The sequence below is a fragment of the Aquarana catesbeiana genome, linkage group LG02, assembly GCF_042186555.1.
Source record: "Aquarana catesbeiana isolate 2022-GZ linkage group LG02, ASM4218655v1, whole genome shotgun sequence".
Lineage (NCBI taxonomy): Eukaryota > Metazoa > Chordata > Amphibia > Anura > Ranidae > Aquarana > Aquarana catesbeiana.
The window spans coordinates 358,118,920-358,133,431 of NC_133325.1; the positions used below are offsets into that span (position 1 = coordinate 358,118,920).

At 40.0% G+C, this 14,512-nt stretch overlaps 1 protein-coding gene across 5 annotated transcripts in view; it reads right to left on the minus strand.

The window, feature by feature from the left end:
• Window positions 1-14,512, minus strand: part of GTF2I (general transcription factor IIi) — a 156,917-nt gene that overhangs the window by 91,717 nt on the left and 50,688 nt on the right. For all 5 annotated transcript variants that reach the window (XM_073615028.1, XM_073615027.1, XM_073615029.1 and 2 more), the window contains exons 6-9: window positions 11,644-11,672; window positions 11,375-11,417; window positions 8,388-8,431; window positions 239-316 (exon numbers count right to left, since the gene is read on the minus strand). In XM_073615028.1, the coding sequence (XP_073471129.1) occupies window positions 239-316; window positions 8,388-8,431; window positions 11,375-11,417; window positions 11,644-11,672 (194 nt within the window). The remainder of the gene's footprint in view (window positions 1-238; window positions 317-8,387; window positions 8,432-11,374; window positions 11,418-11,643; window positions 11,673-14,512) is intronic.

The window sequence follows — 14,512 nt, forward strand, 5'->3', positions numbered from 1 at the left end:
TTTTGCACCAAAGTCCATTTGTTTGAATAACTTATAACTAAAATTCCTGCACAATAATGGGTACCAGTACTAAATATACAAAAATTAAAGGGTGCCTATTGTTAGGTAAACAAGGTCTATCATACGTTTTCTAGACTTTATGATCCTGTACAAATACAGGTTACACTCCGCCATACCTCTGAGTACACATTGCTACTTTACATTACAGAAATGTATTCTGCACATACATATCTATTACCTTGATAACAGAACTGATAGTAATCTCGATCATTGGACTCTTCTTTTATTATGACTGTGGTTAATTCAAATGCATTATCTGCAATTACATATATTAAAAATAGCCACTTATTTTTTGTAATGATAAACAAAAAGATTAAAAAAAATAGACAGATGTTTATAGACATTTACCTAAGAGGGTTCCGATACATGACAGCTAGAGATACTGAAATTACTTTGGTTATTTTCAGCAGCAAACATATGATTTACAGCAGTACATTATAAAACTGTTGCTTTAAACTGTGTTTCAATATGTACAATAATACTACGTTCCACTCTAGGTGTTGGTGAATGGAATCTTCAGTCTCTTGCAGAGCTACACCCACCAGTAGGATTTTTCAGCATCCAACACTTCCAAGTGTATTGAATATCTGTGTCTCCTCTCTGAGCACAGTGGTTCCACCCATGGGCCATTTTGTTACTAGAGTGTCTGTTCAGAGCTAGATGGTGGATCTAAAGCATGCAGTGAGGAGGCACAGGCATCCAACACATCTGGATAAGTTGGATACTGAAGGTTCCAGGTGTAGCAACATTCCTTTCACTGGTATCAGGACTGGTATGTATTATTGTACTTTTACTAGCTGCATTTTTTGGGGCAGTTAGCAAGCTATCAAAGATATAAAAAGGTACTTTTTTTTCTTTGCCATTATATATAAAAAAAACAGTTAAGTCTGATGTAAACTAGTGGCAAATATAAAATACTTAACTAGATAGTGAATGCCTATTACAATATAACAAGTATATGGTTACATTATAACATCGATTCATCAAGCTTTCATATCATTTATTGATATGGCATAGCAAACTAAATCTGCAGCGATATGCACATTAGCTAATTTTAAAGTGACTCTGGCGAACAAAGGGAGCTGCAAGCAAAGCTAAAGCAAGGTACAGGCTTTTCCTATGTTGCCTTATGAGTTTAAGTGAAATCTCCATTAATAGCTGTAAAATATTGTAATCATAAATATATTTCATTTAGCTTGTACCTATGGAGGGCGTGCAACATAGCTTCACAGAAGTGTCTGTTAGACCAGACAATTCGGTGCCTAGGCTTGTGTAAACAATGGGACCCAAACCTCATTGTTCTACACATATTCACTTCAAAGGATCCCATGTTTGGATATGCAATGAAGGGAGGCCCACCCGCAATCAATACTTAACTTCCCGGGAAAAGGTCAAGTTAATCTCCTGCTCAGAATAGTCACAAGGATTTTCATGGGGGGGCTGACTTATGCAAAGTATAGGGACTGAAGATGTAGCCAGTCCTTAACCAGGAATAGGGAAGCCCACCAACCAGAGCCACGCCATGCCAATCAATAAGGCATCAGCCTGTAATGATAGACTAGATGAGAGGGAAACACACACTCTATGGCAGAGCAGTGACGTTAATGGAACCTCTATGAAAATGGTAAATATGGGAAATCTCCTTTATACTTGTATCTAAATATGTTGGTCTTAAGGCTTTTATGTCCTACTGTGTATAGATTAATGTTTTAAGGAATGTACTCTGTATTCCTTCATGTAATCCATTATTTTTACCCTTTTCCTGTGCAATCAGATAGCTTGATGTGTATTAGTCTAGGCCCACTTTACTATATATCAATACATTTTTGTTATTGTATTAAATCTTTCACTCGTGGTCAAAGAACTCTCATTTAACCCAAATCATATCTGAGAGATATCAAATCTCAAATATAATAAAACGGGTAACATAATTGGCGACGAAGTTGAGGACCAGGACTGAAAGTATTTAATATAATACCAAGATTTGTGTAATGCAGATTTAGGTTATTGGGCTGGATTTTAGACTGAGTACGTTTTTCTGGTAGTTTGGAGGTCACAGCAAGTTTATCTAGGGAAAAATATAGGTAAATGTTTTGGGTATCAGAATAACTCTAATGCCCCGTACACACGGTCCGATTTTCCGACGGAAAATGTGTGATAGGACCTTGTTGTCGGAAATTCCAACCGTGTGTAGGCTCCATCACACATTTTCCATCGGATTTTCCGACACACAAAGTTTGAGAGCAGGCTATAAAATTTTCCGACAACAAAATCCGTTGTCGGAATTTCCGATCGTGTGTACACAAATCCGAAGCACAAAGTGCCACGCATGCTCAGAATAAATAAAGAGATGAAAGCTATTGGCTACTGCCCCGTTTATAGTCCTGACGTACGTGTTTTACGTCACCGCGTTTAGAATGATCGGATTTTCCGACAACTTTGTGTGACCGTGTGTATGCAAGACAAGTTTGAGCCAACATCCGTCGGAAAAAATCCTAGGATTTTGTTGTCGGAATGTCCGATCAATGTCCAACCGTGTGTACGGGGCATAAGGAGAGAGGATACACCACATATTTTTTTTTAAATATCCCATAATTATAGTTGAAAAAGTACATTAGAAGTACCATTATAACTGGTCAATGTAATGGGGAGGAAGTACTTAGCGGGAAAACTGTTGTTTCTATTTGTTTCTTTTGTGCTCACCAAGCTTCATTGCTCTCACTAACCATTGTTTGAGTGTGCTGTATGGTGAGAACATATGTGTTTTATTGGAAAGACACTGAACGAGTTTGGTCTTGGTTTTGTTGAAAAGGTTCAACAGGTTATTGTTTTTTATTTAAATGGTGTGTCCACTAAAGGCATAGTATTTGTGTGTAAGAGATTGAAACTGAGCTACAAGAGAGTTGCTTGTTTGTTTTTTGCTGTGGGAATTTACAAGCAGTAATATTCTCATTGTTTTCTGTTAAAATACCAAACTGTGAAAGTATGGTTAATGAAGCTAATATCTGAGAACAATTAATTTTAGAGTGTAAAATAAGGTGAATTTAGCATACTATATTATACCTTGATTTTTTTTTTTTTTTTTTGGTTAGGAGAAATCCTACCAATAATTTGATAAGCTCAATTTGTCGTATAGTATTTTTTTTTAAAACTGAATTGGGTGTAACAGCTACTGGTGTAAACACGGCTGTGTTTACCTTTCTATTGTCAACCTAGAGGGTTACCCTATTGTTCCTTGTGTGCTTATCTCAGCACTATTGTTTGTGGTGTGTATACTGTATCTCCATCTCTATTGTTCAGCATGTCTCCTCTAGCTTTTGTTTGTTGGGTGTAGACTCTATTCTGTGAAGATACTAGTGTTATTTTAATGTTTGTGTCTCCACTCTTGTGCATATTCTAAGTGGTAGACTACTGTGTCAGAAGTCTGTTCTGTGGTGTATTGTTGTATCGTCACTGAACTTGTACATCATGGAGAAATTGATGGCCAGGATTGCTAAAGTTAAAAATAGCTCTGAAATAATAAGAGCAATGGAGGAATCTAAAAGCCCATGGCACCAGGCACAAGAGTATGTAAATATAAAGCTTATAGAGAATAAATACAGCAAACGTGTGGGTAAGACTGCACTAATTTTTTGCAGCTTGCTGGTTGGCTAACAATTACAGACAGTTATTGTTGCAAAATATATCTCTCAAGGAGGATCTAGAAATAGCCAAAAGTAATAATCAGTACTCTTATGCCCTGTACACAAGATCGGACATTGATCGGACATTCCGACAACAAAATCCATGGATTTTTTCAGACGGATGTTGGCTCAAACTTGTTTTGCATACACACGGTCGCATAAAGTTGTTGGAAAATTCGATCATTCTGAACGCAGTGAAACACGTACGTCGGGACAATAAACGGGGCAGTAGCCAATAGCTTTCGTCTCTTAATTTATTCTGAGCATGCGTGCCGGAAATTCCAATGGAGCCCACACACGGACGGAATTTCCGACAACAAGCTTCGATCGCACATTTTCCGTCGGAAAGTCCGATCGTGTGTACAGGGCATAAGAGTTTCTATGACAAATTTGAATGCTAGCCACCAGCAACCAACAATTGACAACCAAAACAAGCAGGGAGAGGCTGATCAGCTGGCATGGGGGCTGAAGGAGGCAGAGAGTAAATGTAAACAATTGTCTGGATTTTCCAGCCCAGGGCAGCTTGTGCAATCTCCACATACCATAGATTGTAAGGCAATTGGTTTGAGTATTTCTAGATGCAACAGGAAATTATCTCCATCTGGAGTATGTGCTAGTTTCAACAACTCATTGAAAGGTGGGAGCTCTTCTGAACGTGCCCCTATATCTCGTATGAAGACATTAATCAGGATTTAGCCACTGAATATTCTCAGCCTAAAACCACACCAGTTGCTACCTTTAAGAGTCGCTTTAATACCTTACAGAAGATAAAGTGCTACACCTGTGGGTTATTCGGTCACATTGCTCGGTTTTGTTTGTCTTCTGGTGAAAAGATATTAAAAAAGAATCAATATACAACAAAGAGGTGTGATGTGGAAGGGTACTCACCACACTGGGGTGAAGGGCCTAGGAGTAATAAATAGGAAAATACAAGATCATACAGCCCTTCCTCAGCTATTAAGTCAGAGAATGAGGCTTTGCAGGGATGTCCAAACTACGGCCCTCCAGCTGTTGCAACTACACTTCCCATGAAGCATTGTAAAACTCTGAAATTCACAGACATTACTAGGCATGATGGGAATTGTAGTTCCTGAACAACTGGAGGGCCATAGTTTGGACACCCCTACAGTATGAGATTAGGCAAATGAAACAGGAATGGGATGAGTTTGTGAAAGAATTCCAATCCTTTAAAAGAAACGTTATTGAATCCTTGAACTGGAAAAATGGAGGGAATAACTTGTCCATCGGGAACCAAATCAGTACACTAATACCGGGAATGAAATACAAGATATAAGTTATGTTTTAGAGGTCTGTGGCATTTTAGTTTCACTAGATCAAAGTGGGAATATCATTGACCATTTACCAATGTAGACGTAAGAATGTTGTATTGTTTGCTTTAAATAGGTTAAAGAAAAAAGGGGGGATAAAGTAATAACTGTTGTCTACAAGTTATCTTTTTTTCAGGTTAAGTGAGTTCCTGAAAGTATATTTACATATAAAGCAGCTGTATGTAGATAGCTGTACATATGCATAAATACACACGCCTAACAGAAGGTAAAGTATAATATTCCATTGGGCTTTCTTTTTTCTTTCTTTTGTATTCTCCCAGTGGCCAGAAACGCTTAGCAATTCATTTGCAATTACCAAAGGTCTCTCTATCCAGTTTTTGTATGGGATTCAATCTAAATGAATGTGTGTGTCAGAGTGATGTAATGGATGTGCATGAACTGTCTGTGTAAACAAAGATTTTTTTTTTTTTTTTTAGGGGTGTATACACACACCACTGTTGGATGGCCATCAATAAGAAATGTGATCATATTAACCTCTCATGCTTTTATTTTTGTTTACCAGGGTTTAGCAACAGTCATGTGACTATTTTCTTTGTATATGTGACACATAATCCTCTCTACAGTCCTAATATGTGGCAGTATCGTATGTGGTCATTGGTCAATTTTTTTTGTTGGTCAGTTTTCTTTTTTTGTGCCATAACTAAGGTCAAAGAGCATTGCTTGAATATCATATAGATATACTGGGACTTGTAAGACTCATAGTGATTGGCAAATAGCAGAGAGTATAGTTCAATTGTACTTAAGAGTAATTTAGTTTGATTGTTCCTGAAGCCACAAGTAACTGGTGACATCACACTTATCCATATTCTGAAATCAAGTTATTTTTGTCTGCTTAGTTGACACTGCCTAAGTAGTAAAGGAGATAGCTTGCCCCCTACTGTACGAAAAACATTTAAACCAACAGTCACTTTAAAGGATAATTTCACCTTTTAAAAAAAAAAAATTATAATAATGCACATCTTTTTGCAGAAAAAAAAATGATGTGCATTTTTTTTTTTATTTTACTTGGAGCCTGCAAAGCATTGCACCTGCAAACAGCAGATTGTGGGTGCCATGCAGGACTCCTGCAGACTTTTCAGTGTATCTGTCTGCTCGTTCCTTGTACAGGCAGGCAGATACACACTGAACTGACAGGAAGAATGAATGAACTACAAGAACGCTCAACAGCACCATGGTAGTTCACTGAAACTATAAGCTGACAGCCGCAAAGGCTATCGAACTTGAAGTTTCCCATTCTCAGACGACTGTGAATGATTGACTGTTTTTTTCAAACGGTGACAGTATCTTTTCGGGCATTGTTGAATCATGTAGCCTTGTTTCCACATCGGGCTAAATTTAGAAGTGCATCTAAAAACAATTCTCCTCTGGAGAGCGATTCAGATCACCTTTCAGAGGTGATTGACAGACAGTAAGAAGGCGATGTTAAAGTGGAAGTAAAGGCAAAACCAAACGCTAAGCCTAATCTACAGTTTCTAGCCCATTAAAGAAAAGATCACTATACTTGCTTGAGTTGAAGCCGATACAGTCCGGTCTCCAGCTGCGCCTTCTGTGTGCAGGAGAAAGCAGACAACGGCTGGGAAATGCCTAGGAAGTGACGTCACCCATAGACTTAAGGCCCTTACACATAATACGAAAATCAAATAGAAAAATTAGTACGATAAGCTGTCTGAAGATTTTCGAATCGTTAGTACTGTGCTTTCGACAGCCGATTTTGCTTTTTCGTCAGACAAAAGCTGGATGTGCAGACTATAATTTTTTGTCGGATATGAACTCAACGTCCGATTTTCGTTTCATTAGCACGGATTTCGTATGAAATAAATCATAAGAGCAAGACTACGCATGCTGAGAAACAAAAGAATACATACAAAACTATTCAAACACACAACGTCACTTCTGACATTGTATTCTGTCGTATGAAGATTTTTGTATTGTGAGTAATCTCTTCACTTTCGACATGAGACTAGCATGCCACAAAAAACGGACGTTTGGTCGTTCGAAAATCTAAGAGTGTGTACGAGGCTTTACTATGGGCCTTTTGTTGCCAGCTACCCCTCCTTCAGAACAGGTAAGTATAGCGATCTTTTCTTTACAGGGCTAGATAGATTAGGCTTAGAATGGGGGTGGGAGTAGGTTTAGAGTTAGCTAGGTTTTGCTTTTACTTCCACTTTAAAGTGGTTGTTAAGCCACTGTGATATCTTTATATAATCCTGTGAGATTTGTTAGGCTATGTGCCCCAGTCTCTGTGTTCTATAAAAACAAATGTCGTTCTATACTTGATTTCAGAAAGCCGTTCGGCGCTCATGTGACCGGCCACCTCTCCCGTCTCTCTCAATCTGACAGCTAGAGGACAAGAGGAGGAGAGAGGCGGCCGGTGACGTGAGCGCCACTCTGAAATCAGGTATAGACGGCATTTTTTTAAAAAAACAGAGACTGGGGCACATAGCATAACGAAACACACAGGATTATATGACACATTAAAAGTTAGGCGAGGACGGGCACTGTCACAAGCTGACAGTCAGGGAGGGAGGGGGGAGAGGAGGACAGGAATGGTTCGGATGACGGCACATAAACTGACCATGGTGTTAGGGCTCAGTAGCCATGATAAAACCGTGGTCAGTTTACAGGGGGAGGGCAAAACCAGGCAGGATCAGCCAGGTATTTCAGGTGATACAAGGAGCCAAATTACACAGCACAAGCACTGTCCTGTATAACATGCTCTAAATAAACAGGATCCATTTTTTTTTCTTTTTAGGGTAAAAAACACTTTAAGCTCCCTAACTGCCTGTTTTAACACTATGTTTGCCAATAAATGTGCCGCAAGCCATTTGCAGCGCTTCCCCATTTCCTTGAATGGGTCATGTTCAGCGTGTTTGCAGCCTGGCTGAATGCAACATGTTGGATCTTTTTGTCGGCAGCCACAAAGCATTGCGACTGTGGTATGTAAACACCCCTGTCTGCTGCAATTGTAGTTAAAGGGGGGTCAGTTGGGGTGGGGCGTATGGCTTAAAACTATTGACCATGATGCCACTGTAAGAGTTTCTTCCCTCTGACTATTTGTACTCCCAATGTCCACCAAGGTAGAGGGATTTTTTTACCCCAACTGACCAGCCATGTAGGGGGGATTTTTTTTTCACGCCCATTATGGCCATTTTAAATATCTGTTACGGATCCCAGTCTGGGTCTGGCCCCCAAATGGTGTGACAGATCGTGAACTAGCCTTTTTAAATGTGGGGACTTCTTCTGTAAAAATTACTAGTTTAAGCTGGTAAATAGCTGTAACCCTTCTGTGACATACCAGAGTCATCGCTTGGCTCAGTTTTCACCTGAACAGGGTAAGAGCTGTAGTAACAGAGAAAAAAATATCCAGGATTAATTATATATATATATATATATATATACACACACACACAAGTCTCTTTGCCACCACACTCCTACTACATCATCTCGATTGGAATATAGGTGCACATTTATATATATATATATATATATATATATATATATATATATATATATTATACACACACACACACACACACACACACACATTTTTCAGAGAATATGAATGTTAACACAAAAACATTTTTCACTCATGGTTAGTGTTTGGCTGAAGCCATTTATTTTCAATCATCTGCGTTTACTCTTTAAATCATAATCACAGTAATAACAGAAACTGCCCAAAGTTGACACAAAGGGGTTTGAATGGCTATTAAAAGGTAACCATTCTCACCTGTGATCTGTTTGCTTGTAATTAGTGTGTGCGTGTGTGTAAAAGGTCAATGAGTTTTTGGACCCCTGACAGACCCTTGCATCTTTCATCCAGTGCTGCACTGACGTTTCTGGATTCTGAGTCATGGGGAAAGCAAAAGAATTGTCAAAGGGTCTGCGGGAAAAGGTAGTTGAACTGTATAAAACAGGAAAGGGATATAAAAAGATATCCAAGGAATTGAGAATGCCAATCAGCAGTATTCAAACTAATTAAGAAGTGGAAAACGAGGGGTTCTGTTGAAACCAAACCATGGTCAGGTAGACTAAAATTTCAGCCACAACTGCCAGAAAAATTGTTCAGGATGCAAAGAAAACCCACAAATAACTTCAAGTGCAATACAGAGGTGGTCATCAACCATGTCCTCAGGGCCCACTAACAGGCCAGGTTTAATGTATTACCTTGGGGAGATGCAGACTAGAATACTGCAATCACTGAGCAGCAAATGATATCACCTGTGATGTATTTCCGTTATCTTGCAAACCTGGCCTGTTAGTGGGCCCTGATGATAGGGTTGATGACCACTGCAATACAGGACTCTCTGAAAACATGTGGTGTGGCTGTTTCAAGATGCACAATAAGGAGGCACTTGAAAGATGAGCTGCATGGTCGAGTTACCAGAAGAAAGCCATTACTACGCAAATGCCACAAAGTATCCTGCTTACTATACGCAAAACAGCACAGACAAGCCTCAAACCTTCTGGCACAAAGTCATTTGGAGTGATGAGACCAAAATTGAGCTTTTTGGCCAAACCATAAACGCTTCATTTGGAGAGGAATCAACAAGACCTATGATGAAAGGTACACCATTCCTACTGTGACACACGTAGGTGGATTGCTGATGTTTTGGGGATGTGTGAGCTACAAAGGCACAGGAAATTTGGTCAAAATTGATGGCAAGATGAATGCAGTATGTTATCAAAAAATACTGGAGGAACATTTGCATTCATCAGCCAGGAAGCTGCGCATGGGACATACTTGGGCATTCCAACATGACAATGATCCAAAGCACAAGGCCAAGTCAACCTGTCATTGGCTACAGCAGAATAAAGTGAAGGTTCTGGAGTGGCCATCTCAGTCTCCTGACCTCAATATCATTAAGCCACTCTGGGGAGATCTCTCAAAACGTATAGTTTATGCAAGACAGCCTAAGAATTTACAGGAACTGGAGGCTTTTAGCCAAGAGGAATGGGCAGCTTTACCATCTGTTGCCATTATGATTTAAAAAAAGTAAACACAGTTGATTATAAATAAATTTAGTGTTTGGCTGAAGCCATTTATTATCATATTATATATACACACACACACACATACATACATTTCTCGAGGTGATCAACAGGTCAATTTTTCAGTTGTCAAAGAAAGGTTGTTATTGGTAAACCTTCAAATTGGTAACCCTGTTCTGACGACAAACTATATAGGTAAATATCCCCTCGCTTTGGAGAGAACTTACTTCCTGCGGTCTCTGGGACACGAAGAGAAGTGAAGCCCGGGGAAAAAAAAAACAAAAAACGCAGACAAGGTTTTTAAGCATTCTCTACATTTCCAAGACTAAAAAAAAATTTGGTTTTACTTATACTTAAAGAAATCTGACTATCCAGCAATTATGGATTAGAGATAGAGAATTAAAGGAGAAGTATGGCCAAAGCTTTTTTGGCCACACTTCTCCTGTGGGTCACACGAGTGCAGTTAATTCTGCACTCCTGTGAGCCGTTTTCAGCCATCAGTGGGCTAAAGTCCGCTGTGGGCTGACATCACAGAGCCAGTCCAGGCTCTGAAAAAAACCTCATCCATATGGTTGGGGTCCGCCCAGAAGCCTGGACAGCTAGCTCAGCCTCTCAGTGAACCGCTGAAAGCCTGAGACAGTCGCTTTAGTCACCTCCACAGGTCAGAGCAGAGAGCCAGTGACTCACAGCGATGGCTCTCTGCAAGCTAAGGACCAAAAGCGGAGTGATCAGCAGTGTTCCATTGCTCAGTTTTCACTCTTAGAGGCGGCAGGGGACAAAAGTGTGCATAAAAATGTGCATATATGCGCAGGAACTAGTTCTAGACAGCGAAGTAGAATTTTTTTAAAAGCTGAATGTGTTTCTAAATTCACAATAATTAATTGGGTATTACCATTTTAAGTTTTATTTATTTTAATAACAGCATAGACTGTTGATGCAGGGAGCATCCAAACTAAGAAGGGTCACCCCCCCCCAGGAGAAGCGGAATCAAAATAAGGAGCTAATCAGTGATGCTGCGGTCAAAAAAGCATTCTCATAGGAGTAGGAGACAGAGTGCAGAAATACGAGTGCACTTTATACTAAAGTATGTATAACTCTGAAGCAGGACCTCAAACATGTTATGTGAATATTTGCCAAGCAAAAGATGTAGTCAGTGCTTCTCTGCGCAAATCCATAGTTGAGAACCATGCTTAGAGCAGATGATAACTATGTCCTTATTGTCACCGAAGATTGTTTTTTTTCCTACAAATTATGTGCATGTTGCATAAACTTCCAATGAAAGCAAGTCAATACCTTTCTGAGCTAGAGGTTTGCGTTTCACCTGCAAGGTCATCATCTACAAGAAAATTACAAAATGACAAGTTCAAAATATAAACACAGCGATAAAATTATAATCGATTGGCACCAGACTGCTACATCTCAACAATCTTTTTTTTTTAAACACTTAAAAAAATAAAAATAAAAATAAAAAAATGAAACACACACACAAATTAAGTTATTCATTGAGACTTAATAACTATAACAATTACCTACTACTAAAATTACTAAAAACAAGTACTTACTTTTTGAGTTATTCCCATAGGGAAAGGGTCTGTTAAGAAAAAAAATAAAAAATAAAACAAACCATAAGATAGTCAAAGCTTCGTGAAACAAATAATTTAAAATGTGGAACTTAAAATGAAAGTTATCAGCTCTAAATACAGTACAGGCTACCCCTGAAATTGCCAACTATCCTCACCAGAGACATATTCTTTTTTTTTTTTTTTTGTATAATCAGTATTTATTAAATTTCCAAAAAGCCATACAGAGTGAATAAAGATAACAGAAATGAAGACAAAAATATAAAAGTAAAAACATCACGGGTATGCTCCATCTGTAAGGCAGACATCACTTCTGAGCAACATCTTTAACAATAGTACAGTCCATTAATAACAGCAAAAACCATCAAATCAACCCAGAGACATTTTCTGAAAGTGGACCTATGTGCAACATTAGAAGTTGGGCCTCCTGCCCCATGAACAGGATATTGTGGCTCACACAGCACGCCACAGCAAACAGTGGGTATGTTTCTAACTGCCCTGAATATTGGGTGTGGCTTAAAGAGGTGTGGTTGAACTGACTTGCATAGTATATAATGAGTGTTGAATAGAGGACATTAGATGTTGGGGCACCTGTTCAGGGCTCAGGAATAATTGACTTACTTACAATTGACCCCTGGAATCTACATCATTTGCTATGGACTACTGACCTCTACATCATTTACTACTAACCCCTTTGTCACCTACTCCTGAGCACAGTGTCACTCCTGACCTCTGAATTTAGCATAATTTACTACTGACCTCTGAACTCTTAGTCAGTTACCACAGAGGTCGGGGAGAAAAAGTAAATGACAGAGTTCCAAGTTCAGTAGTAAAGCAGAATACAGAAGTAAGTCTTACAGTCCCATCATACAGTGAGCCCCCTGCTGGGGCCAATCACACACCTCCCTGGCAGTATGGAATGATGGATAAGTATCTTCCTGTATTTATCAGCATTGAGGCCATATATATTCTTGGGTAATGTTGAGGACCGTAGATGCAGTGGTCAGCCAAGAAAACTTAATACAGCAGATGAAAGACACATCATGCTCACTTCCCCTCGAAATCAGATTACGTCCAGCAGTGCCTTCAGCACAGAACTGGCGGAAACCAGTGGGACCCAGGTACACCCACTCACTGCCCAAGAGATTGCCAATCACTTCAAAGACAAAATTGATGCAATTCATGAGAACACCTCCACTGTGCGTATATCTTCCCCACCCGAAATACCTTGCCTAACAGCACATTCAACACTCTCCTCTTTTGAATTGGCTACTACTGAAGAGGTTACAAAACTTCTCAGATGCCCACCTAACCAATTGTCCCCTAGATCCTGTTCCCTCACAACTACTACAGTTACCCTCTTCTTATATCCTATGCTCCCTCACTCACATCTTCAATCTCTCCCTCTCTAGTGGCACCTTCCCCTCCCCTCTAAAACATGCGCAGATCACTCCCATACTTAAAAAGCCCTCACTGGACCCCACCAAGCTGAACAACTTAAGACCCATCTCCCATTCATCTCCCATTCACCTCTAAACTTCTAGAACGCTTAGTCTACAACCATCTTAGTTCTTACCTCAGTGAAAATAACCTTCTTGACCCCTTAAGTCTGGCTTTCACTCGCAGCACTCCACGGAAACTGCCTTACTAAAACTCACTAACTATTTACTAACTGCTAAAACCAACAGCCAGCACACCATACTCCTACTACTTGATCTCTCTGTGGCCTTTGATACTGTTGACCACCTGCTCCTTCTCAATAAACTACATTCCCTTGGCCTCTGAGATTCTGCTCTATCCTGGTTCTCTGCCCATCTATCACAGCGCTCTCACCTACAACTCTGTCTCCTCCTCTCTATTGCCCCTTTCTGTGGGGGTTCGACAAGGCTCTGTTCTTGGACCCCTCCTCTTCTCTATCTGTACCTCCTCCCTTGGTCACTTGATAACCGCCCACGGCTTCCAATACCACTTATACGCCGATGACACCCAAATCTATCTATCTACTCCTCACCTCACTCCTTCAGTCTCCTCTCGCTTTACTGACTTACTAACTGACATATCAGCATGGATGTCGCAACACTTCCTAAAACTAAATATCTCTAAAACTGAGCTATTAATATTTCCCCCCGCTCGGGCCCCCCTCCATGACTTTTCCATCAAAATCCACAATGCAACTATCAGTCCCTCCCCTCATGCCAGGGTACTAGGTGTAATCCTAGACTCTGACTTGTCATTTCAGCCTCAAGTCTGATCATTGTCAAAAGTTTGTAGAATTCACCTCCGTAACATCTCTAAAATTCGTCCCTTTTTAACAAATGAAACCACCAAGCTCCTCATTCACTTCCTTGTTATCTCTCGCCTTGACTATTGCAACTCCCTTCTCATTGGCCTGCCTCTCCATAGGCTCCTCTTCAGTCTATCATGAATGCTGCTGCCAGACTTATACACCTTACCAACCACTCAGTGTCTGCCAACCCTCTCCTCCAATCCCTACACTGGCTCCCAATCACCCAGCGAATTAAATTCAAAATACTAACCACAACATACAAAGCCATTCCCAACTCTGCCCCGAGCTACATCACCAATCTTGTCTCCAAATATCACCCAAATCGTCCTCTTCGCTCTTCTTAAGACCTCCTACTCTCAAGCTCTCTCGTTTCCTCCTCCCATGCTCGTCTCCAGGATTTCTCCAGAGTCTCTCCTATTCTCTGGAACTCGCTACCTTCATCTGTCCAGCTATCCCCTACTCTTGCTACCTTCAGGTGATCCCTGAAAACTCATCTCTTCAGGAAAGCCGATCACTTCTACAACTAATCTTTTACCACTTCCATCAGCTCATTCCCCACAATTA